The sequence below is a fragment of the Peromyscus eremicus genome, chromosome 6 (genome assembly GCF_949786415.1).
Source record: "Peromyscus eremicus chromosome 6, PerEre_H2_v1, whole genome shotgun sequence".
NCBI lineage: Eukaryota > Metazoa > Chordata > Mammalia > Rodentia > Cricetidae > Peromyscus > Peromyscus eremicus.
The window spans coordinates 59,777,735-59,801,812 of record NC_081421.1 but is presented as its reverse complement, the minus strand read 5'-3'; the positions used below and the strand labels follow the sequence as shown (position 1 = coordinate 59,801,812).

At 44.6% G+C, this 24,078-nt stretch overlaps 1 protein-coding gene across 1 annotated transcript in view; it reads right to left on the bottom strand.

The window, feature by feature from the left end:
- Positions 1-24,078, bottom strand: part of Gatb (glutamyl-tRNA amidotransferase subunit B) — an 80,073-nt gene that overhangs the window by 44,077 nt on the left and 11,918 nt on the right. The window contains exons 3-5 of the mRNA XM_059265556.1: positions 8,539-8,652; positions 6,099-6,297; positions 5,536-5,658 (exon numbers count right to left, since the gene is read on the bottom strand). Coding sequence (XP_059121539.1) covers positions 5,536-5,658; positions 6,099-6,297; positions 8,539-8,652 — 436 coding nt within the window. The remainder of the gene's footprint in view (positions 1-5,535; positions 5,659-6,098; positions 6,298-8,538; positions 8,653-24,078) is intronic.

The following is a 24,078-nucleotide window of genomic DNA, read 5'->3' as shown; positions in this document are numbered from 1 at the left end:
AAGAAGATACATAAAAGCCTCAAAACCTATTCCCATGAGCCCAATTTTCCCACCATCAGCCATCAGCCATTTCTCTGCTTTCCCTCTGGGCAAATCCTCTCTAACAAGTTAGTGCACACATTGTCTCCACTCTCTCAACCCAGTGAATCCTAACCCTCCACAGCCTGGCTTCTGTCCTCAGGTCTCTCAAGATGCTTTGTCAGGGCTGCCACAACCCCCATGGTGCCAAATCCAGTGGACAGAGACACATTCTGTTCTCACCTCACTGTGACATATCAATTAATCCTTAGTTTCCTCTGTCTTTTGAGACAGGACCTTAATATACAGCTGAGGATGGACTCAAACTTGCTATACAGCATAAGCTGGCCTCGAACTCACAATCCTCCTGTGAGCCAGGATTACCTTTACCTGGTTTCCTTCCTTCCTACATCAGTGTTGGTCACTGAATGCTATCATGGTTTTCCTGAACACTCAATTTGCACTTCATTTGCTTGTGTCCTTTTCCTAGGAAAACACAGGACTCTTTTCTTGACTCACGTGCTTTCCAGAGTGTTTTACAGTTTTAAATATCATCTGTGTCCTCATGACGCCTAGATCTCCATTGGCAGACTTCTCCTGAGCCCTACTCCAGGCTTTATAGGTATTCCAGTTTCCAAATCCAAATCCTGACTTGCCGCTTTGCAAAGACACTCTTGTCCTTCTCTTCCCGTCTCAGACAACGCCACAACCTGCTTCTTCAAACTGCCTGGAGGCCACCTTTGCTTTCCTCCCGTGTCTGCTCTTCCGCAGCAGCCTGTCGTGAGCCTTCTTCCTAAGAACCATCTTGAGTCTACCCATGTCTCCATCATCCCAGCCACCATCACTGTCCAGCAGCATCACTTTGTACCTGATCCCTCACTCTCCAATGGGTTCATGCTTCTCTCCTGGACCATCTTGAGTCTACCCATCTCTCCATCATCCCAGCCACCATCACTGTCCAGCAGCATCACTTTGTACCTGATCCCTCACTCTCCAATGGGTTCATGCTTCTCTCCTGGACCTGAGATCCACTCTCCACAGCAGCTACAGTGGCTTCTAAAGCACAAACCAGTCTAAGTGTTCTCTCACTCAAATCCTTTCCCTGAGTCCCACAACACCTGGATGCGTACACTTCCGACTCCTGCCCACTGCTCTCTGTTTGCCTTTCTGCCTTTTCCTGCAGGTCTGCCACCTTCATAACCTTGGTGGTACTTTCTGAGCTCTTCTTTAGGCCAGGCCCTTTGCCTTAGCTGTGTCCTGGAATGCTCATCACCTTGTTCTAGGCTGGCTAGGGCCCTGAGTCATTCTTTAGTTCTTAACTGAACATCAACTCTGCCGAGTGGCCTTGAAAAACAAGACTGTCACTTTCCAAGTTGTTCAGCACTGAGATGCATTTATTGCCTTAAAATAACTATAATAGTTATTTTCATTTTTTCTCTTGATGTAATTCTTCCCAAGGGTAAGGTCCTCAAGGCAGGGACAAGGCCTTTTTCAGAATCTTGAGCTGGGTCTGACCCATTGTTATTATCCAGTGAAATGAAACCCCATTGAATGACGAATTCCAACACACTGGTATTTTCCTGAGCAATAAGCAAACAGACTGGTTTCTGTCTCACACTGGTTCCTAGTGAGTCTACAACCTGACTAGAACTAATCTATAATTAGAATCACATGAAAGGCCCATTAAGCTCAAAGGAAAACTGCCCAAGTATGCTGAGCTCTGCACGACCAAACCTCGATGCTTGGGAGACAGTTTAAAAAAAAAAAAAAAAAAAAAACTCGAGGGACCTTGAATTACTACTCACTTTCATGATTTAGAATTCTAATTTGGAAGAGGAATAAAGGCATGAATTTTCATCTCTCCCAGAGAATCCCACACTACATAAATGTCTGAGGAGAATCACTTAGTGTCCTGCCGTGTTGAAAGAGAGTTCACTAGCCTGGATTCAGATATAGTATCAGACTTTAACAAAAGACATTCTACCTCGTGAAGACAAAATGCCTTTTAAACAAATTAAGTTAAATTTCCTCCAGTGCATGAAAGCCTTACCAGTCAGGTTTACCTCCGTGCATTCTGTCCTACTGAGGGGGCCTTCCTTCCCTCATAAGAATGTCATCGAGCTCAACTTCCATCTTCTCAGAGTGGACAGCTGTAACAGCTAAGCTACAAACTACACCACTGAGCACCGTGATAGACTAGTCACGTCTTCTGAAACACATCTGAACAAGAATAAAACGCGGGCACAGAAAACTGTTTCCGCAAACAGTGAGGGTCTGAGGCCTGGACAGGGAGGTCTGTGGAGACGGCCGGTCTTTCTACTGCTGAATAATCTCCAGAACTGAGAACAGAACATGAGGCAGGACTGATTAAAAACCTCGGTTTGCAGTGCCGAGATAGGCCTCACACATGCTAGACAGGTGTTCTACCACTGAGTACATCCCCGGCCCAATGAGATCAACGTTTGCTGACTACAACTCACAGGACCCACTCATCCCAGTGAGCGGAAACTGGAGACAGAAGTGTGCGGCACGCAGCCAGCACAGGCCTTTGTCAGACCCCACGCTGCTCTACAGCCGTTATCACATCCACTCTCTGGAACAGGGCGGTAGTGACAAGGGTACCTGGACACCCCTGTGGCATTTCAAACCACGTCCCTACCAGAACCCCAGACCTGCTCTTACAAACTCACTCCTCTCCTCGTCACCCAACGACTCCCTGCCTGCCTTTCTCTTCCATCTCTTTCTCTCTACACAACGACTTGAGAATGACTTCTAAAAGTGCAGGAAATAAGACTCCAAGAAATCAAGTAACGTGCCCAGGTTTGCACTGCTAGAAGGCACAGGCTTGGACGCTATCTCGGATCCAGGCTCTCTGTCCACATTCATGCTTCTCCACCTACTACTGCTCTGAGCAGGTCCCTATGGCAGCCTGATGCTGTATGGCTGACCACTGGGAAGTGTGGTACCAAGTGGAAACAAGGGAGGCACACTTGGGCTCAATCCCAGTGCAGACACTTGTAACGAGTCTTGGACAAACTTGTAAACAGGCATACCACTATCTCCCAGGAATGTTGTAATGTTTAAGTTACAGCATAAACTGCTTTAATAAGCACATACTAAACCTTCCAACTAGTAGCTAGTATTACTGTTAAGGTACTTAGTAGGTCTATTTCTGTTCCCATTCAGATCAACACACTGCTTTGGGGATCTCTTTTAACAGCAGCGACATGCTGAACACGAGAAGGAAATGACTTAGACACTGTGCTCATTAGCAAAACTACCAGGAACTTACTAAATGGAGCCCAGAACAGTTCACACTTCAGTCCCTAAGCACCGAGTTTACTGGTCTCCAGTGGCACCTCTTCACGACAGCCTTCAGTTCAAGTGCAGCCCCCAGGGCTGACACAACGGTCTCACAGTGGCCACATGAAAAAAGGAGCAAAGACATTTAGGCTAAGAAAATGCTAATGGCCAGGGAAGTTAGACTCTTAGGCCTCCAGGCAGCCCTCAGTGCCCCAAAGCACTTCAGAACAACTCACGCTTCCTGGCTGCTGTGCTGGAAGCAAAGCTGCCCGACTTGTGTTGAGAAGAAACAGAAAGTGTCACAACAAATGAGATTTAATTGACCTGCTCAGCTGCCACTGACTCATGAGCTCTTGCCATTGTGGCTTCCCTCTTTGCTAGGACCCAGAGAGGACTCTCCCTCAGCTCACACACTCTTGGTATTATGGCTCTCCTCTTTGCTAGGACCCAGAGAGGACTCTGCCCTCAGCTTACACACTCTTGCTATTATGGCTCCCCTCTTTGCTAGGACCCAGAGGAGACTCTCCCTCAGCTAACAGGTGTTCATTTATTCCATAGGTTTGCAGGAGTCAGTGATTTTGAGAATATCTAGGAACTTTAAAAACATGATACAGAATCAACGCTTAGCGTATTAATGGCTAACCATCCAACCTGCCCATATTTCATTTATGTTCTGTGGGCAAAAAGGAGCATGAGTGATAAATGGAAAATAGAGAATTCCCTTATTCTAACATGGTCTTGTTTCTATAAAAGAAACATGTGAGCAGCTAACCTTTATGCCACTCAGACTCACAGGGGTTGTTTCTCCAGCCTTTAAGGATGAATGAGAGCAAATAAGCAATCTTGGTCTTCAGGTCTCACTTGTACCACAATTTGGAGTTATAATTTATCATTTGTAAGAGGTCTTATGTGACAAGTGTGGCGTTAAAAATTCAGAAGACCCTCTGTTACATGCAGACACATTATGTGATGTGATACGGGTGTCCACAGTATTATGCACCAACAGGGAGATGAACATCATCATTAATGGTACTTACTAAGTGCACACTGTGGCCACTTTAATGTGCATGCTGTGGAAAGAAGACTATAAATGCAGAGCTTGTATTCTGCCAGGGAGGGCCCCCAAGGGTGCTGGGAGTTTTCACACCGCCTCTGGGAAGGGAAAATGAGGGGAAACCGTGGGAGAGATTTGCTCCAGGGACTTAAGGGAAGGTAAAGGAACACTAGGCAAAGGCCAAGACAGAGCTGCCATGAAGAAACAAGTCAACAGACCTAGGACTTGCTAGAAATAATGTGTTTCGTTATGACACTTTCACTCACGAATTTCCATCATACTCCAGACCCAACGGTCTCTCTCCTTGAACTTGAAGACCAAGACAGTTTGCTACAATCTTTTTCTTTTTGTAGTGCTAGGACCTCACACATGCCAGGTAAACACTCTACTGAGCTGTATCTGTAGGCTGGAATAATCACAGTATTTGTTTATAGCCAAAAAACTGGCTTTTCCTGCACACACATGAAAACTTTTACTCCGTTTTAAAAATCATTGGTTGTTATTGTTGTTTCTTGAGATAAGATCTCACTGTTTGTCCCTGACTGGCCTCAGACTCTCTTTGTAGATCAGGCTGGCCTTGCATTCAACAGAGAACAAACTGCCTGCCTCTGCCTCCCAGGTGCTGGGATTGAAGATATTTTAATTGTACAAATGAATGGGAAATAGTTGGATATTTTACTATCTGCATCCACAAAATATGTATACATAGATACATAGTATTATTACATACTATGTATGTAATAATCAAATCACGGTAGTTCACCGTTCCAGATGGACGAAAATTTTGCCAAAGAAGAGAACTAGATCTTCCCAAAATAGTAACTGGCTAGGTATGTAGAACTCACAAAATAAGAATTATTATTCATGAACAATGTTCTCTTCTGAAAGGTCTGAACTGAACACACTCACGAATCCCCACAGTTCTCATGCAGCAAAGTGGAAGAAGGTAAATCTTGCCTCCTGACTCGTATGCTCACATTCTCAGGCTCAAGTTGTATGCAGTGTTTTTGTGTTTAGTTTGGGTTTGGGGCTCCTAAAATGAGCCCAAGGGAAATTCTAAGGGGGAAAAAGAAGTGGGGTGCAGAAGGCTAAATACAGAATGTGCCAGAAGCAGAGAGGGGGATGACGCGGAGCAGGGACACTGCCCACGTAGCCTCTACCTGCCATGTTCGCCTGGCTGGTTCCCAGGGCTTGAAGGATCAGCTGCAGTTCCCTGACAGCTATGGCTGCCTCCTCTCCACAGCACAGGTCAGGCTCCAGGACCACTTCGAGCAGGCCAACTCCTACCAAAGAGAGGCGAGTCAGCCTGACTTGGTCTTGACAGACTCATCAGCTAAGGAAGTGGAGAATCTTAGGAAAGCGTGGCATCAGTGCACAGCCTCCAAAGCAGCCCGCCCGTCCCTCCTTCCCTGCTTCTGCCACTTGTCGATTCCTAACTCTGCTTCCCTTCTGTCAGTGTCCACTTACGGACATCCAGCTGTGGGCCGTGACAAGGCAGACAGGTCTGCCCGACTTTAGGGGTGGGTAATTGGCAAGCCTAGCAGTGAGCACGGTTCAGACTGTGCTCTCATCAGCCCTGCCAATACCACACAGATATTTTGATCTGCCAGTCAGGCTCCTGTGTCTGCTTTCTCAATTGGTTTGGGAAAGTCTAGAAGGGAAGAGAAGTGCCCAAGACCCCAGAGCAGAGAGGGTTGGAGGAAGTAGGGCAGACCCAGCCTACCGGCTCTATTCAAATCAATGAGCGTCTGGGACCTCAGGTCATCATGGAGGCTCTTGCCACTGTCCTGCTCCAACTGGATTTGCTTGATCCTCACCGTCTTGGTGGTCACCTGACTCCGTTTCTTCCCTGTGTAGGTACTGTATGTCAAGTGCCCCTTGGCAGCAATCGGGAACCTCTGCTGGGTGATCTGGTAGCCCGCCTGCTCACAAACCAACATGGATTAGTCACTAGCCCAGAACTGAATGCTGGGGTTCACTTCACGTTTAGTTTCACATCATAAAGGTTGTCTTGAAACAAACACAATGAACAGGAGAAACAAGGAAACAACAACAAAACCTTCGTTTATACAGTGCTGCCATAATTCAGCCTTTCTTCTTTTTGGCTTTTCCCATCACCCCGTTACCCACCCCAAGTCTCTCACCCCCAATAATGATGCAATTAGGAACAGGAATCCCATCTTCCTTGCTGGAGTGCCATTTTTGAGAGTAACAATAATCTCATTGTCAGAGGCCCCTAAGAGAAGAATTTATTGTTTTCATTTAGCTCATTAGCCTAAATTCTGCATCTCATTACCAGGCTCCTGCTGGGCCCCTTATTAGGGAATGCCAGCTAAGCAGTTAGCCATCCACTTGCAACTCGGCTTGCAGCAACTGCCACTGCATTTCAGCTTGTTTGGGTTCTGCTCTTTGGGGTAGGCAATCTGCCAGCTGCTCTTCCCTTATTCCTCTGGCCAGAAGGTGTTGTGATGTGCTCACAATCCGCTAACGGACAGCACACAGCACAAAATAACTGACGGACGTTGCGAGGATGCCTGCCCCTTCTAAACTGAAAAGAAGAATTACTTTCAAACACACACTGGGAATGCAGGGCGATGGGAAGACTGGAGATAAACAGAGAGTAATGGCTGAAGCATCTGCAGTACCTGCCGGACACCGTCATCACCCTCATTCAATCTCACCCTCATTCAATCCCACAAGCCTATCTAGTACAGGCAAGGGGGGACAAGGGTCTTGCCCAAAGCCACACACAGAACCAGGAGATCTCCAGGCCACATGGGCCCAAGTCGGTACCTCTCCTTACTAGGCCAGTGAAAGACTTTTAAAATTTTTACTACTTCAGAAATACAAGTAGACATGTCAAATCATAGCGTGTTTTATGTGAGCTTCAAGGTTTCTGATGCAGGAGGCCTGGAGTAGGGCTGGAGAATTTCTACTCCTAACAAGGCTCTGGGAAACGCTGACACTGGATGCCCTGGGGAACTGAGCAGAAGGCTAACTCCCTCTCCACCTAGAGACCTGAATTCTGGTTTGGGTTGCTGGACGAAACACCAGGGCACCTTGCTAAATATGAGTTCCAGATAAACAACAAATGAGCTGTGTTATACGCATACCTTGTGCAACATTGTGACCACCTGTTCTATACATGCTGAACTGCTCAAGCCAGGAAGAACAGGCTAGAGTCCAAACATTTCCAGGGTTTTATGAGTCAATGATACACAGCTCACCTAGCATGAGCAAGTCCTCAGGTGCCATGCCCAGCACTGAAAAATTCAACATTTCGTTCTCATTTATACAGCAGAACTTGTGGAAATGGGGGCTGTGGGGGAGCTACAGAATACTATTTACCTTGCTTTTTATTTATGTCTATTTATGCCCTCACCACTAAAACCCAACTCTTCCAAATCTTCAGTTCTGGGAGAATAAAGCACGGCAATGTTTATTGCTATTGTTTTTCAAAATTATACTTACCTATCAGAATAGCTGATTAAATGACACATTATTTTCAGAAACCCATTCAACATTTCAATTTTGTTCCAGTGCAATACTATGAAAAATTGCCTCTCGTTCACACTGGCACCACTTTAAAACAGAAACTTTCTAAGTTTAGGGGAAAAGCAGGTAAATATTGAGTTTGCTGCTCAACTAGTTACTGTTGTTTGTGCTCCTTCCGGCTCCCAGGCCTGCCTACTACTGCCCAGTTCCTTGCTCCTTGGGAGATGACACATGTCTCCCGAGGAGCCAGCCTTCTTATTAGGAAAGTCTGCATGAAAGAGACACGTCCTCACAATGTTTGCAGTGACAGTGGCTACCCGCGGCCGCATCAACCACGGGGCTAGCCTTTGTCCTAACAGGCAATTAGCACCAAACACCATGGCTGGGAGAACCTGACAGCACTGGCCTCTCCTGGTCCCCGTTCAATTATAAGCGAACCAACAGAAGTAGAGAGTAAGCAAGGAGTCAGAGATCAGGACAATCTCAGCCAATCTAGTAAACATCGGGGGGCCTCTGCTTTCATTAGGGCTGGGCAGAACCTCCTGCTGCGATGGACAGAGGGCTGATTGAAAACACGAGTGGCACATCCCCTGGCCTTTGCTTCCATCCCCCAAGGCAGGCGGGCCCAGCTCTGAGGACTGTAAGGGCAGATCACACAGCATACTTACAGGAAGGTCTGCGTAGAAGTAGTGCTTCCTGTCAAACAAGGACTTCTTGTTTATGCGGCAGTTGAGTGCCAAGCCAGTCATCACCGCGGCTTCTACACACCTCCTGTTGAGAACCTTGACAAACACCACACAAGCTTCTTTTAGAGCCACAGGCCACACAGTTGCTCCTCTCCTACTCTGACATCTTCCCTGAAGAGTCAAAACTGTTATCTCTGGTTCTCTGTGGTCAGCTCTGCTTCACAAGCTGACTGCGAATCAGAAAAATATTTTTTAAAAATGTACGCAACAGTGGGGCCCACTGGGCACTTAATAAATTTGCCATCCCAGGCACCCTTCCCTGGTATACAGCATCAGAGAAAAGAGTTTCAAAATGCTCACTAGAGCATTACTACATGACGGAATCCCTTGTCCCTCACTGAGGATCTGTGAGGCAGTGATTTGTGAGGGAGGGTCCTGGGTCTACAACTTCCTGCTGTGGTGAAGTGTGACATGGAGAGGCAAATGGGACCTAAGAGGCTGAGAGGGTGGCTGAACCGGCAGAAAAAAGAACAAACTTTTAAGAACACAATGGCCACGGCGATTTTGTCAGGGGCTGGGCTGGGGTGATGCCTCCTCCGGGCATGGCCACCTCCTTCAGAGAGTGCTCTCAGTGCCTTTTGCTCTGGGCTTGGCAGGGTTCCTGGAGCTCCCAGGTTTTATTGGACCCAAGAGACAACTAGACAATGTCCCAGTGCCAAGGTCAGAAACAGAATTTCGGAGGTTATGAACTAGACACTGACTAGGTAACACCACAGTAAAGGAGACAGCTAAGTTCTAGAATCAGGTCCATGTTCCACTTCTCTGGATATCTAGTTACAACATGCCTCAGTTTTCCAAAAAGGGATATGACCTTGTAGAATAGATAAAGTAACACCTGGAACACATACTAACCCCATTGTAGGGACTCAATGGCTCATCAATAACCCATTGTATTTTGGGAAAGTCAGTGAGGCTGCTGAACTTGAGGATTAGATTAAGTTCCATGTTCTAATGGAAGATCTGTGGTATTCTCTGATGTAGTTGGCATTTCTCTGTAATATTATATTTAGCATATGACAGTATTTATATCTACTAGGTTAATGTAGCGAATGCTTTCCAGTGAGAGTTTTCACATTAACTTTTTTACTTGGGCTTTTACAGCAGCCCTCTAAAGAAGGAACTTAGTACTATCCCAGTATTTCAGTAAAGGGAAACTAAGCCCCTCCAAAGAGGCCTGAGAGACCTGGCTAAGGAGCCCAAGTGATAGGTGAAACCTCTCTGAAGCACACACATGCCCTTGCCTGGGTGGCAAGCGGAATACCTGTGACTCAGTGACCAGCATTCTCAACTGCGAAGAGAACTGATCGGTCAAACAGACTAGAAAGTAAACTGTATAGGAAACCATAGACGGATCTCTAATGACAGCAATACATAAACCCCCAAAGGAAACTCAATAGATTCCCTCTAGAGACAATATCACACCCATCTTGAGACCTACGAAAGTCGCCAATGGAGTCATCTCCCAGCATTTCCAAGTTCTCCATTCCGGGTCTCATGATATGTCAGCTCTACAATGAAAATGGCTTTCAAGGAAAGACATGCATGGGGACCAGGATGATCTAATGATCAGTGTGCTTTTACGTGCCATTGTCTGACATCTCATGGAACCGTGTTAATGCGATACTAATAGAGCCCGTGGACAGGGTCAAGGCACACAGGCTGCAGTGCTGGAGCCCCAGCACTGAGATGTGCTCTTCCTGAGGCTAGGACACAGCCTGGCTGTGTGCATTCTTTACCTCCCTGCTCTACATCTAATTTGCTGGCTGGCTGCCACTGGCTTCCCAACTTCGGCTTTCTCTCACATTTTGGTCCAGCATGATTGCTCCCCTTGGCACAGAGAGAACCCAGGTCACTCTGTTCTGAGCATGCACAGTAAGTTGCCTGTTCCTGGCACCAGGAGGGAGTCTGAAGTTGTGGGTGATCACAGATTCTCACTGTGTACTTATCAAGAACACGGGCACTTGAGAAGCCATCAATTTCCAAAGACTAAGAATGCAGTAAAACACACAAACATTAGAGTGATATTGAATATATTTTAATCTTTTTCTGATGATTTAGGAGCCCTTAAGTACTTCAGGGTCAGAATTATAAACATCAATCATCACCACACTACAGTTGCACAGAGGGGCTAGTAAACAGAGCGCCAGCTAAAAGAATGCCAAGAAAAGAGAATTTATTATGATCTTAGTCACGCTGCTTGTGACAGATGGAAGGCCAGGTCAGCATGTTCTGGGGACAGAACTAAAAAAGAAAACTTCAACTTGAGCTAGCTTCATTCCAAATATTTCCTAAATGTTTATAATGTGCCAAACACCAGGACACAGAGATAAACAGGACCGTGTCGTGTCCCTGCCCCAGTCGTGATCATCAACCTGTGAGAATGCGACAAACCCGCCTTTCCAAGTCTAGATTCCACACCAGAGTCATGCTGTTAAAAATATATCCTGTGGCATTTTGTTACCTGAAGTCTCTCAATGGTCCAAATAGCCCCAAGACAAAAGGCCAAGCTCTGGCATGTTCTAGCTCCTTCCTCCATCTACAACGCCGTGTCTTACTATGCCCTTCCCTCACTCATGGGTCAGTTCTCCTATACAAACCTACAGATCCTGACTCTTCTGCCCTGCAAAGTCTAAGTGCCGTCAGCACTGCCATAGCCAGTTACTATCCTTCTATGCACCAACCTTGCTTCTGTGCATCTGACCTGGGCTTACATCACAACGACCGGGTCCGCTCCACAGTTATATACACAATCAATCACCAATCTCACGAGAACGGGATTCCTGTTCATCCTTCCATCCCTGGACTGCCAGAATCTGAAGAGACTCATGAACAGTGAACTCAAATGAGGATGAAGGGAACAGGAAAGTTTCACAGAGGCAGTGACGGCTGAGTCTCTTTCTAAGTGTTACCTGTCACCTTCTGGCCTTTGAACTCATTTCTGGAAGTTCTCTATGTGACCAAGTGATTATATATAACATGATCAAAGGAGTAGCCTGAGAATCATAGTTCAAACAACCAACTTGTCCTGAAGAAAGCATGTTCCAGAATTTTCTTTCAGTGACTCTAAAGAGTATAGGGCTAGCCCTACCAACTCTTCTGAGGAAGTAAGTCAACAACCCCTGGTTCTCATACACATACCTCTCTAAGCTGAACCTTCAAAAACTCCCCTTTGGTGTCAGGTATGACCCACAGTAAGTATTTACTGCACACTGCTGGGATGTCAGGAGGAATGCTGTGTGCATCACATACATCTGTAATCTGAAGGTAGACACTGTCATGATCTCATTATGGATAATGAAGGGAAGCATCAAGATGAGGTCATTTGGCCATGATAATGCACATTTTAAGACATAGGACAAGAAGCCAGACTCCAGAACCCAGACTCTCAACCACTACACTCAACTCTGAATCTTCAAGGAATACAGCAAGTTAGTTTTAGCTCTTAAAACTACCAACATCTGCCACAGCTCCAAAGCAGCACCTCCCAAAACACTCACTGTAGACCACTTAAAGCAAGTGCTGCCTCTGATGTTTTATTTCTTACCAGGTTCTAGCTCTATAGATCTGTTTCCAAATGCTCAGCTCCATGGGTGCCATGTTCAACTTTCTGAAACACTCAGTACACTCAGTACACAGTCCTGGTATATAGGAGGTCTAGTGACAGGTGGAGCTGTGGATTTTATAAATTAGCAGAGAATGTCCCACTGGTAGACTTCTAACACAAGAACTCATACTATGACTTCTCAGCTAGAAAGTTAATTCTTTCATCAGGAAAGAAGGAAGCTGTGGCAGGTAGAGTGGGGAATGAAATGCACAGTGGATGGATAGTCAACAAATTTCATGACTAAAAGAGAAAGGCTGGGGGGATCAGAGCCTGGAAAAGAGAATCAGGAGTGGTGGGCAGTAAATAGGTTCTTAGAAAGAACCACTATTTGGCTTGTCTGTAAAACATGAGCAGGGTTGCAACCATAATTTTTTTATAACCTGAAATATACCCAGCTCATAAGGCTTCAAAAACAACCCAGAAAGATGCCTGGGACCTCCAGAAGAGGCTGTGACCTCAATATGACAAGCAGTCTTCTAGTCTGGAAATTCATTTTGCTTTATTAAACAAGCGTGTCCTGCTCCCTGAGTACCACAGACTTTCCCTGATGCAGTGCCAGCACATGCAGAAGAGTCACCAAATCCCTCACCATATACTGATTTCCCTCCTGTATCCTCTGGTAATCCAGGACTCCAGCCAAAGCCCACCCTCTTCCACCAAGGTTTCTGCCCCTTCATCTGGCCAGAGGCTCTCCTCCAAGTCTTCTTTCTCCACACCCACTCCAGGATAGCCTTTGTTAGAGTCAATGTGTGCAGATACTTCTCTGATTAAAGTTCTCCTTCACTGCTCCCCTCTACCAAGGCTGAAGGTCAAGTGCTTGGAGACTCTTCAGAGCCCTGAAGGAGCCCGTTGAACAACCCTCTGGCCCCTCTTGCTCTACTACACCAGCCCAACACTCTTCCTTTGGCCACACTAATGTGCTCCTCAGTACAAACTGCTGCTTCTACAAGCCCCTTGGATGTGTGAGCTCTTACCCATCACTACTGCAATACAAGCATTCCTTCTTGGCTCCCACTGCCCTCAGGGAAGCACCACCCCCTTCCCAGGCTGAATTCCCAGGGGACAATCAAATCATTCTGCTTGGTTCTTCTTTTGCCCTATCACCTAAATATAATACCAAATTGATTAAACATTAGCTGAGATGATGAATAATTTAACATCCCCTTTATCAACACCCCAACAATGATAGCTATGAGATAAAAGCAAAGCTGTTCTAGAAATGCATCAGTCGGGAAAAAGAAAATATTCTTCGCATATAAAATAGAACAAATTAAGACCAAAGACTTCATTACCCAGATGACAGAAGGGTGAAAATGTCAAAGAGGGCACAGTGAGGCAGCTAGGGGCATTCTCCATGGCACAAAGCCACCCTATCCTAGGGCTGCAGGGACAGGGGAGAAGGGTGGGGCTACTGGAGAATACTGGGAACAGGATGGATCTGCATCCCAGGAGCTGGAGTCACAAAAAAGAGCCCACCACACACACACACACACACACACACACACACACACACACACACCACAGGGAGGGGGAGATGCCAGCAAAGGCAGAGAAGGAAGAAGAAGCACCCATTACTTCCTTCCTCCTAGCTGCCATCTTTCAGCAAAACATTCTGTTGGCCAAACCCAGCTAAGAGCCAGCTGACATGGGCCCTAGCGCTGTACCAGAAAGAGCAAGGAAATGGGAGACATGGATCTGAGAACATGCAGGCTTCGACTGTAACAGCATGCACATACATTTCTCCATCTATTTCTGTGACTTTTTCTTTTGATAGATAAATAAACAATAAAATGCTGCATTCTCAAGTCTGTCTGGCCAACATAAAACTACAAATTATGTGGGCTCCTTTTTCATACACTGCAGGCAGAATGATGGAATGCTACTAATTTTATAAGGAACGTATGTAACTACTCCACCTGGCTTGAACTGAGTGAACTCTGAGTCTGCATCTAGGACTAGGAAAGGAGTTGCCAGGCAAACTGAAAGAATAAAGGCTCATAGCCTACTCAAGTTAATTCTCTAGGATTTAAGCATTTTTATGGGAAATTATATTAATTACAAATATAGTTCATTAAAACTATCTTTAGGACCATTATCCTAGAAAATTATCTGGGGTGTATTTCAAAGGAAAAAATCCATGTTTTCCCAGAGTCGTCTGCACCTCACACCACTCCTCTGTTGGTCCTACTCTGCCTCTGCCTGGTGAGCCCACAATGCTATGACAACCACAGTCTAGTGAGTACCATTAGTACCTCTGAAAGTTGATGTAACACAGCAAGCCCATGTCTCCACTGAAAATCCAGCTACTGAAGCATTAAAAGAAAGACTATAAGGCCATGTCTCCCCAAAAGCCCAAATGGCAATTATTCTGTGAAATTTATGCTATATATGACACATCTGATAATTAGGATATAGCATGGTAAATGTTGGAATTTATGGAGAGAAAGTAATTAAAATTTATTAAGTAAAAATAAGGCAGTAAAACGGGCCTTTATCTTACTACTAACCATAAATTTGTTTTAAAGAATGAACTCCCTGATTCATATTCAAAGCAAGCTGCCACATGATATGTTTTATTACCATAGAGGAAATGGTTTCCCACTTCCTTACCCCTATACCTCTCCTCACCATGGAGACCTTCCATCAACCCCTAAACAATTACAAAATCTTTCTGCTACCATAAATAGACTTGATGAACTTGTCAGTCAGTGAAGATCACTTTTAATGTAGAATTTTACCATTGAAAGTGCTGGTCGGTATACAGTCAATAGACATATGTATGTGGATACTACACAGCTTACATATGTTCTTCATGTTTAGCACAGGGAAGAAGATGCATGCTACATCCCCTCTGTTTAAGTCCCTCTTTAACAAAGAGGGGAATCAAATAAAGGCAAGAGCTCCTGTGGAAAGAAGAGAGTGTGACTGGGGGTTCCAATGGCCCAGCTCTACTGTCCCCTCTAATTCTAGTCATCTTGTCCTAACTCCACTCCACACAGGGAGTCAGACGAGGGTAAGAACTGCCTTGATCCAAAGTACCAGAAGCCTCATTTTTCTCCGGCTTCTGCCAACTAGCAAGTTCAGGTATCCCAGAGCCAGCTCACATCAATGCCAGCAAGCCTGGCTGTGGGCACTAGAGCAGACACTCCTGTTCTTTCCTGGATACTAAGGTCTGACATTAACCCCGGGGGATGTAAGCACAAGGAAGCAATCCTATGGCCCATGTCAGCACTGGGCCTATGCCCAACTTGGGTTTGTTTTTTCAAAAAGGGAGTTCTCACACAACACTGCCTGGCTATTTGGTTCCATGCTGGCTCTGGAAGTCACTGATGTAGTCTCATCTTTGGCCAGTTAGTCAAGTTAGATGGGAAAGTCAGAGAGTGGCTGGCAACCAGTAAAATACAAAACTGGGTATGCTGGTCTCCTTATGTTCTCACAGGTCTTCAGCAGTTACTAATCAGGTACTACCCAGACGTTTACAAATCCTTGAAACAGAGCAAACTGAACCAGACAGACCTGAGTCTGAATCTCTTTTGTTGGGGGGGGGGGGGTTCGAGACAGGGGTTCTCTGTGTAGACCAGGCTGTCCTCGAACTCACAGAGATCCACCTGCCTCTGCCTTCTGAGTACTGACTAAAGGCATGTGCCACCACTGCCTGGCCTGAATCTGATTCTTTCTATAAGTTGCAATTGCAGTCTGAGCTTTACAAGTGACCTGACCTCTCCAGGTCTCAGTTTCCTCATCTACTGAGAGAAGAACCTTTGTTTTGCAAGATTGTCCCATACATCAAAAGGAAAGACATTTGCTCTGGCAGACAACTGGAAACACTGGTTTCAGAAAAGGGGCATTAATATAGGCAAAGTGTGCATCAGGTGGATCTTTCATTTGCAAGTGTTTCAAGGAAACCCAGGGAATCTAATTGGAAAAGGTTCAGACAGCTCCACAGAGTTATTAGCCTGGATTCCGAACCCACGGCAAGGTATGACAGGTGTCATGTTTATGTATTACGTCAACATACTATTTCCCCTTAAAGGATAACTGGCACCTTTGCAATAATCTCCAGGCTCCAGCAGTATAGAGACCATATTTCTTAGTGCACTGGGAAGCTGCCTTGCTTCATTTTCTGTCTTTACAGTGAAGCAATGTTTTCTTGAACAACACTGTGTGCTCACCTGTGGCAGGAAGAGCTCCCATTCTCAAGTGAAAGAAATGAATTTATAACAAGCTGGGCATGTGTTCCCGCCTTCCTCCACACTGCCCACCGTGGCCACACAGCTGTGACTTCCTCTTTTAAGGTAGTGGGCAGCTGCTTTTGAAATGCAATGAGTTCATGGAGAAAAGGCACAGAGAAGACATTGAGAATCAAGGGAAAAGACAACACCAGCCAGCCAACCACATTAAAATAAAAACAAATAGTTCTTTTTGACAAATTTTGGGATGGGGCCAAGATTTTTAATGTAGAACTACTTCCCCCTATTTAGTCTTTCCCGTTTTCCTAACTTAAAACTTCTAAAGATTATTTCCAGGGGGAAAGACTAAAACGTACACTTCTTATATGTCCCCACACAGAATGTTAACTTTTCTGACTTGTCCGTAAGTTTACAAATGAGACTCTACACCGAGAGAGACTGCGTGGGATGGCAAACTGTGTCGCATCACTGAAATCTCAGGCACAGTAGAGGGTGATAAGAAACACTGGCGTGAGGAGTGATAGCCCTAAAGATCAAGCCAAGATTTGCTTTCTTCCACACACAGATTAGCTCAGTACTAAGTTGAAAGATTTGATTATGGCTGAGAAAGACACAACTGGCTTGAACCAGCCAAACTCTAAGTCAAAAAAGCCACTGGGTACTCACTGTCATTATGCGGAAGAAACTGGGGGGATAAAAGCCTGTGACTGTCAGAAGCCTTCCTATCAAAAACTGCACCTGAGCTGTCAGCAGCCCAGGGATGTCCTGAGAAGTGAGGCTTTCCAGATGCTTCCACGGAAGACACAAAAGTTACGGAAATTCAAGGGAAGCAGACATGAATGTGTGTGCACATACCAAGCTTCCAGTGTGCAGTAATTGGTGCTAATTATGGATGCTTCAACAGTATACAATAAGACACAATCACTGGCCTGGACATTTTTTAAAATATTAATTTGTGAAAAAGAAAAATGAAATAAGGCAAAGGAAAGAGAGAGGGGAGAGAAGAAGAGAGAAAGAAAAGAAAATAAGACAACTTCAGAACTAGGGCAGCTAACTGCAATGTACAGTCTTTGACTACATTCTGGAAAGGGAAAACAAAAGACACACTTGAATATGAACTGCCAAATAATGATACTGCATCTAGGTTAGTTTTTCTGAGTGTGACATCAACAGGAATCCATACAAATGTTCTTTGTTCTCGGGTGGTAGATGCAGAAATATTTAGAAATAAAGTGCTATGTTATCCATAACTTACGTTCAAATGGCTCATCTAAAGTGGGGGACAATCTAGGTACAAGGAAAATATTCACTGTACTGTCCTTTCAGATTTTCTATAAATGTGAATGCTTTCTAAATAAAAATGTAGGGGAAGAGTAGGAGTAGATCCTGCCTGAGAGGATAAGATGCCCACACCAAACGGAGCGGGACACAGAGCTGGAGGAGGTGGGACTGGTGCCTGGTGCTAACTCATAAATCACAAGGGTACCTGAAGCCTCTATTCACTACTGCTAAAAAAAGGGTTGGAAATGAAAGCATCCCATACACTAACTGAATCTATCAAAACCGTCCTATGTCACAGATCCAACAAAGTTATAGGATACTGTAAGACCCCTATATAGGCAATGAAGTATGGTGCAACTCTCAGTAAAAGGGGACAAAAAATATTTGTGAACAGAGAATTCTATAATATCTATATAGAACCTAAAAATCCTACATATAAGTAGCCATGTATATTTTTATGAATACAAACAGAAAATTCATTCTTTTAAAACATATTTTATCTAATATTCATACTTGCATATATATTTGGTGATTAAATCCACCCCCATTGCTTTCTCCCATTCCCTCCCCTAAGAATTATTATTTTACCAGTTATATCTTTTCTCATTGAAACACATTTATCAGGGTTGGAATAATGGCTCAACCATTAAGAGTGTGTACTGTTCTTGCAGGGGACCTGAGTTCTGTTCCTAATGATGTTAGGAGATTCACAAGCATGTGTAACCCCATCTCCAGGGTGTCCGGTGCCTCTGGCCTGCCAGGGCACCTGCACTCTTGTGCACACTGTCATACAGAAACAAAAGCACATACAATAATTAAAAACAAAATTTAAAAAAAAATACATCCAGCTTTCCCCAAAGTTATAGGCAAGCTTATTTTCATTGATACTATCATTCTGTTGCCTCATTATGTAAATATGTATGTAATTTTCCAATTTGTGCTTTTCTGAAAGAAAAGACTTAGGGTTTCTGTTATTGAAATTTTAATATTAACTATTAGTCAGATTACTGTGCTGTCTAAGTTATTACAGGAGAGTGGTGGGTATCTACTACAACCATCCTATTTGCCATGATAAGTAAGTGTTTATAGTTTAATGATGAAAAGTCAAGAACTGAATAGTATAATAATACCAAATAAAATCTATGTGCCACTTGAGAGTCCAGGAGGTGCTTCCAGACATGCACTTCTCTGCATGGATGTAAAAACGGAAGGGAATAAGAACTAAGGTAAATAAGCCGGCTACATTATTTAGTGATGAATAAACAAAGGTGATGATGAATGGCTACAGGATTCTAAAGGTTTACAAAAGCTGTAAAAGAAAAATCTCTGTTATATTTTGTTGGAAATGAACAATTAAGTACTGCAGAAGGTGACACAGACTGGCAGCAAGGCCACGCTCACCCATACTTTAGGTAGGTTGCTGGCCGGCCTATGTCATCGGGTACATCAAGCCCTCAGCTGCCTCACCTACCAAGTGGGGTTGGTGCTCACTGGTGTGCTATGAGAGTTTAACAATCACAGATTCATGAACGACAAGGACCCTTGATTACCATTCTTGCTTCTTTCTATACCTGTAAAAGGAGATTCAAGTATCAACATTTGGAATGAAATATCTTAAGGCTCCTGGAAACACTAGTGTATTTTCATTTCTACCTATTGTTCCTGCCAGCTCCAGTCTTTTCTCCAAGGATGTGGCTGGATGTGGAAGGCTGAGAGGCATCAGGCTCACTAGCAAGAACTCTCTGCCATGAGGAACAGAATGCTCTTTGAGGAGCTTAGCCCAATTACCCAACTCTGCCAGAATCATCCAGCCCACGTTTGCCATCTCTGGATGCCAAGGCAAAATGACTTCTTAGCTTTGCCAAGATTGTAAAAAGAGATGAGGGAAAATGTTCCCCAAGATGTCATGATATAGAAGGCAGCCAGATTTTCTCCAGCTCCCCAATGCTAAACATGGAGCTGAAGGCACATAATAGTGTCCACCCTAGGATGGCCTCTCCAGAGGCCTCAGACAGACCACAACTACATACTTGTAGTGTGAACAAAGAATTCCACAGAACCCACCCTAAATGTCTCACATCTCCTTCCAGATATGACACAAATGACAAAAATAGCCTCATGCTCACTTTCTTCAAGAGTTCAGGCAATCTCCATTCCCTTGTCCCCATATAGTAGGCCTTTCTATGCTATACTGTCCCCAAAGAGTCACTTTTCTGACAAGTGACTTGAAAAAAACGAACTGGTCACATGTGGACTGGCTGTGAAGAAACAGCATTTCCAGCGCAGGTTCCTTGTCTAACTCCTCAGAACGAAGCCGGAAGGAGCTGTTTTGGCTGAGCAGCACAGACGGCCACTCCAACCACGTGATCATCTGTTGGCAGATGCAGGTTCTTCCTTACAATGGGAAGGCATGCAGTTTGAGGAAGCCGAGGTCAACTTGGGCAGAAAGTATTAGAAGCCATTTGGCTACATATCAAGTGTATGTATCAATCAAGTAATTACCAAAATGAAGTTGATACATTCCTCTCCACCTGCCTGGCTGCAGTTCTCAGCGGACAGAGGGAGTAGGATTTTTATTACCCCTTAAAACTGCACTACATCTTCTAGGAGACTCTGCTAGCTCAACCTGCCCACCCCCAGCATCACAAGGACACCCTGAGGTAAGCTCGAATGGCAGCCACCAAGTGCTTTCCCAAGTCTGCTGCAAGGTTTTAGTTCCAGAACTGTCCATGGAAAATGAATGGTGCCCAGCAGCATGACTTCAGGCTGCATTTTATTACAGGCTTCTGTATAAATCACTGGAACAAAGCCTGTGCGAGCTACCTGGATGTCAGACAGAAATAGTGTCACAGAACACTGTTAGGTATTTTTTTAAACTACTACATATTTATATCACCAAAAGATCCCTACGCTTTGTACTCCTGGTATCTTTGGTAATATGCTGATATTTTATTTTCTATACACCCTCACCTCCTTTTCTAGTGTTATAGTCTTTTTGTGCTGTGTAGACGAAGTCCATCTGAAACAGTTCAGAGTTCTAAGTGTGGCACTGGCCCCTCTAACAAGGGCTCTTGAAGCCCTTCTTGTTGGAGGACAAATTCTAAGAGAAAAAGAAACCGATAAGGGGGAATATGGAAATGGGACGAAAGCCCTTCCTAGACACAATTCCCATGGCTTCTTGCTCAAAACCAAGCCTGGAGAGCCAAGCCTGCTGCCCAGGAACAAGGTATTGCTGGAAAAGAGCAGACTCCTGAGAGCGGGGCTGGCCTGTGGGCTGCTCTGTAGCTCCAGAAGTCATCTGGACAGGCTGACAAGGTCCTTCCAGGTCCCCAGGGTGAGGACAGAGGAGAAAATGGACTCCAAGTCTTCACTGCTGCTCCCACCAGAGCAGCTGCTCCACTAAGTTCCACCCCCATTGTCTCTGCTGCTCCTTCAGAGGAATGAGATGACATCATTTCCACACAGAGGTCAAGGGACAGATTCATTAAGGATGAGATAAGAAAGGCCGTTGCTGTAGTTTACATCTAAAATGCCCCCAAAGGGCCATGTGCAGTTTCCACCTTCGTGAAGTGTTAGCTCGGGTTCTGTGCAGGCAGGAGCCAGCCCTAAGGATGGATAGGCTGCTCAGGCAGCTCAGGTCAAAATCTCTAACGCCGTGCACCAGGACCCTCAAACTAAAAGATAAACGACATACACCTCAGATGGGAGCATCGGACTGTAGCCAAGAAAGCAGGTCTCTGAAAAGACTCACTCTCAGGCAAATCACTGATGGATCCCTATCGTGATCCTTCATCAACCAGACTTACAGAACACATAAGGCAATCACTGACCCTTAGCTAGAATCAGAAAAAAGAAAAAAAAAAAAAAAGCAGAGTAAGCTAGTAAGATCACCAGGTGCTGTCCGATACAATTACTAAACGCAGACTATAAAATAAGCAGATTACAGTTCTTGAAGAAACAAAGATCCTAACATATTTTTAAAAAGGAAGACATTATTTTTAGAAAAACAAGATATCTGAAAGAGAACGACACTGAAATTAAAAACAAAAAACAGACACGTTATAGAAGAGACACAATAAAGAGAAACTCAGCAACCTGGAAGAGTATAGAGAAAATCAGCCAAAATGGAACACAAATTATAAAGTCTAAAATAATGTTTTGTTATTGTCATGATTTGAATCCTGGCAAGGTGCCTGACGTCACAGCTGTACTCAATGCACAGACCGTGGATTTGCAGTTAGGTTAGATCTCCTTTCTTCTAAGCACATTTCTTTTCTTTCTCCGGGTTTAATCAGAGGTCATCATACCTGGCACATGCAAGCAATGTCAATGCCCTGTATGTATATAAGCAGACAGGAGTACATCTTTAAACATATAAACGTGTGTGTGTGTGTGTGTGTGTGTGTGTGTGTGTGTGTTAAAGGTATTCATGTTTGAGATATATACTTATAGATTTATCTATCTCTAAAATAATAGCCACTTACATAAATCAAAGTTCTTGCAACTCCTTTACAGAAGACCACAGACTGGAGGCTGGGTTGTCAACATGATCGGAACTATAACCAACTAAATGACCTCTTCTTCTGGGTGAGTTTGTGAGGGTGTTTCCTGAGCATAGACTGGGAGGGGGATCCCCTGTAGTGAGCAGCACCTTCCACAGCAGCCCACATACAGGAGGTCTGAGAGAACAGTGATGCTTCTCTTGCCTGCCTACCTTCACTCTTTGCTGGTGAGTCCATCTGTCCTGTTGCTGCTACTGCCGCCATTCCTTACTGACATTGGAACACAACTGCTTCTATCTCCCACCATGGACTGAAGACCCAGGCTCTGCAGGAACCTGCAGTGCCAGACAGTGAGTGCTAGGGCCTCCAGCCTGGCAGACTGTGCAGGCACCAGGTTCTCGGCCTTCCACTGTATGACAGTCACAGTTGGACTACCCAGCCCCAACTGCACAAGCCACTCTACTACATCTCCTTTATAATATATATTCACTCCATGAGAGTTCTGCCCCTCTGGTGAATCCTGACTAACACAGCAGCTGATTATTAAACTGAGAGGAACGCTGGTCCTGAGTGGGTGATTGTGTGACTGTGGATGGGCCAGTCACAACGGCACTTCCTTTATCTGTACATTAGAAAGACCAGACCAAGTGACTTAAGCATTTCTTTCTACTCTGGTCTCATGATATCTGCACCTTCAAGAATGGCTCCTGCACTGTCTGCATACTTTACTTGTAGGACAGAACTCTATGCGGAGCTTTGCTTGCATTTACTCTAACAATTATAATGACCTGGCTTTCTGGCTAGTGGAGATCAGAAATAAGAATTCAGAAGTGGGAAACGATCAAGAAACAGCTTCTAGAGTCTAATACATCGACAGTGGCTTTAAAAGAAGAAGGAGGAGGGGGAGGAGGAGGAAGAGGAGGGGGAAGAAGAAGAAGAGGAGGAGCAAGAGGAGGAGGAGGAAGAAGAGTGGGAAGTAATGGTTGCAAACATAAGGAGAAACAGTGTACTGTGAAATCTAAAAAGAACAGGCTATTGCTAGCATTTACTGTGTGATCAGATAGCTTCGCACAGCTCAGCTGCTCTTCAAGGCCCATTATATTACATCTCCAGCAGTAACTGATGTTGTTGATAACCTTAAACAATCAAGTAAAGATTGTCTTACGTTCAAGACACTCTATTTAAAAGTTGGGAAAACACATAATATATTTTAGAAAGAGACCCATAAAAAAGTTCTAGATGCTTGGAAATTCTTCCATACCTTCTCTTCATGTGTGTCTGTGTGTGTGTGCTGTGTGCACTGTTATCAAATTCCTAGGGGTGGGCATCACAACACATTTATGCTCCTTTACATGTGCTTTATTGTTAGTAGTATATACTCTTGTGAATAAAGGTTCTATAAAATGTACTAAACAATGTCCCAGTTGCCAGAGCCAATTCTAAACACCTCTGATATGGAAAACCCCAAATGCTTTTTAGACAGTCTGACAATGAGAAAAGCAGAGATCATTTTTACATAAATGTATGAAAAATGGCTTTCATTGTCTTTGCCCAGTTTTGGGAAAAAGAGGCCTTGTGTTTGCTAGGGAGTTCTATGGTGCATACAGATAAGAGCTCCCAGATAAACAAAACAAGAGCAGGTCACAGGTTTCCAATTAATTTCATTAATGGCACAACCTGATTATCAGAGGAACTTATATACTGAGTCACACTGAGCACCCCTACCTGCCGGGGCAGAAGGGGGAGGTGTCCTCTCTCCTTCCTCCTACTTAGAGAATGAACCAGGGCTCAGGCAGTTGAAATCACAATGAATGAGTGTACATGTGTGTTCGAGCATGCAGGCTTGCACAGGCATATATTTCAAACTAACTTGATGCTTGGCTAA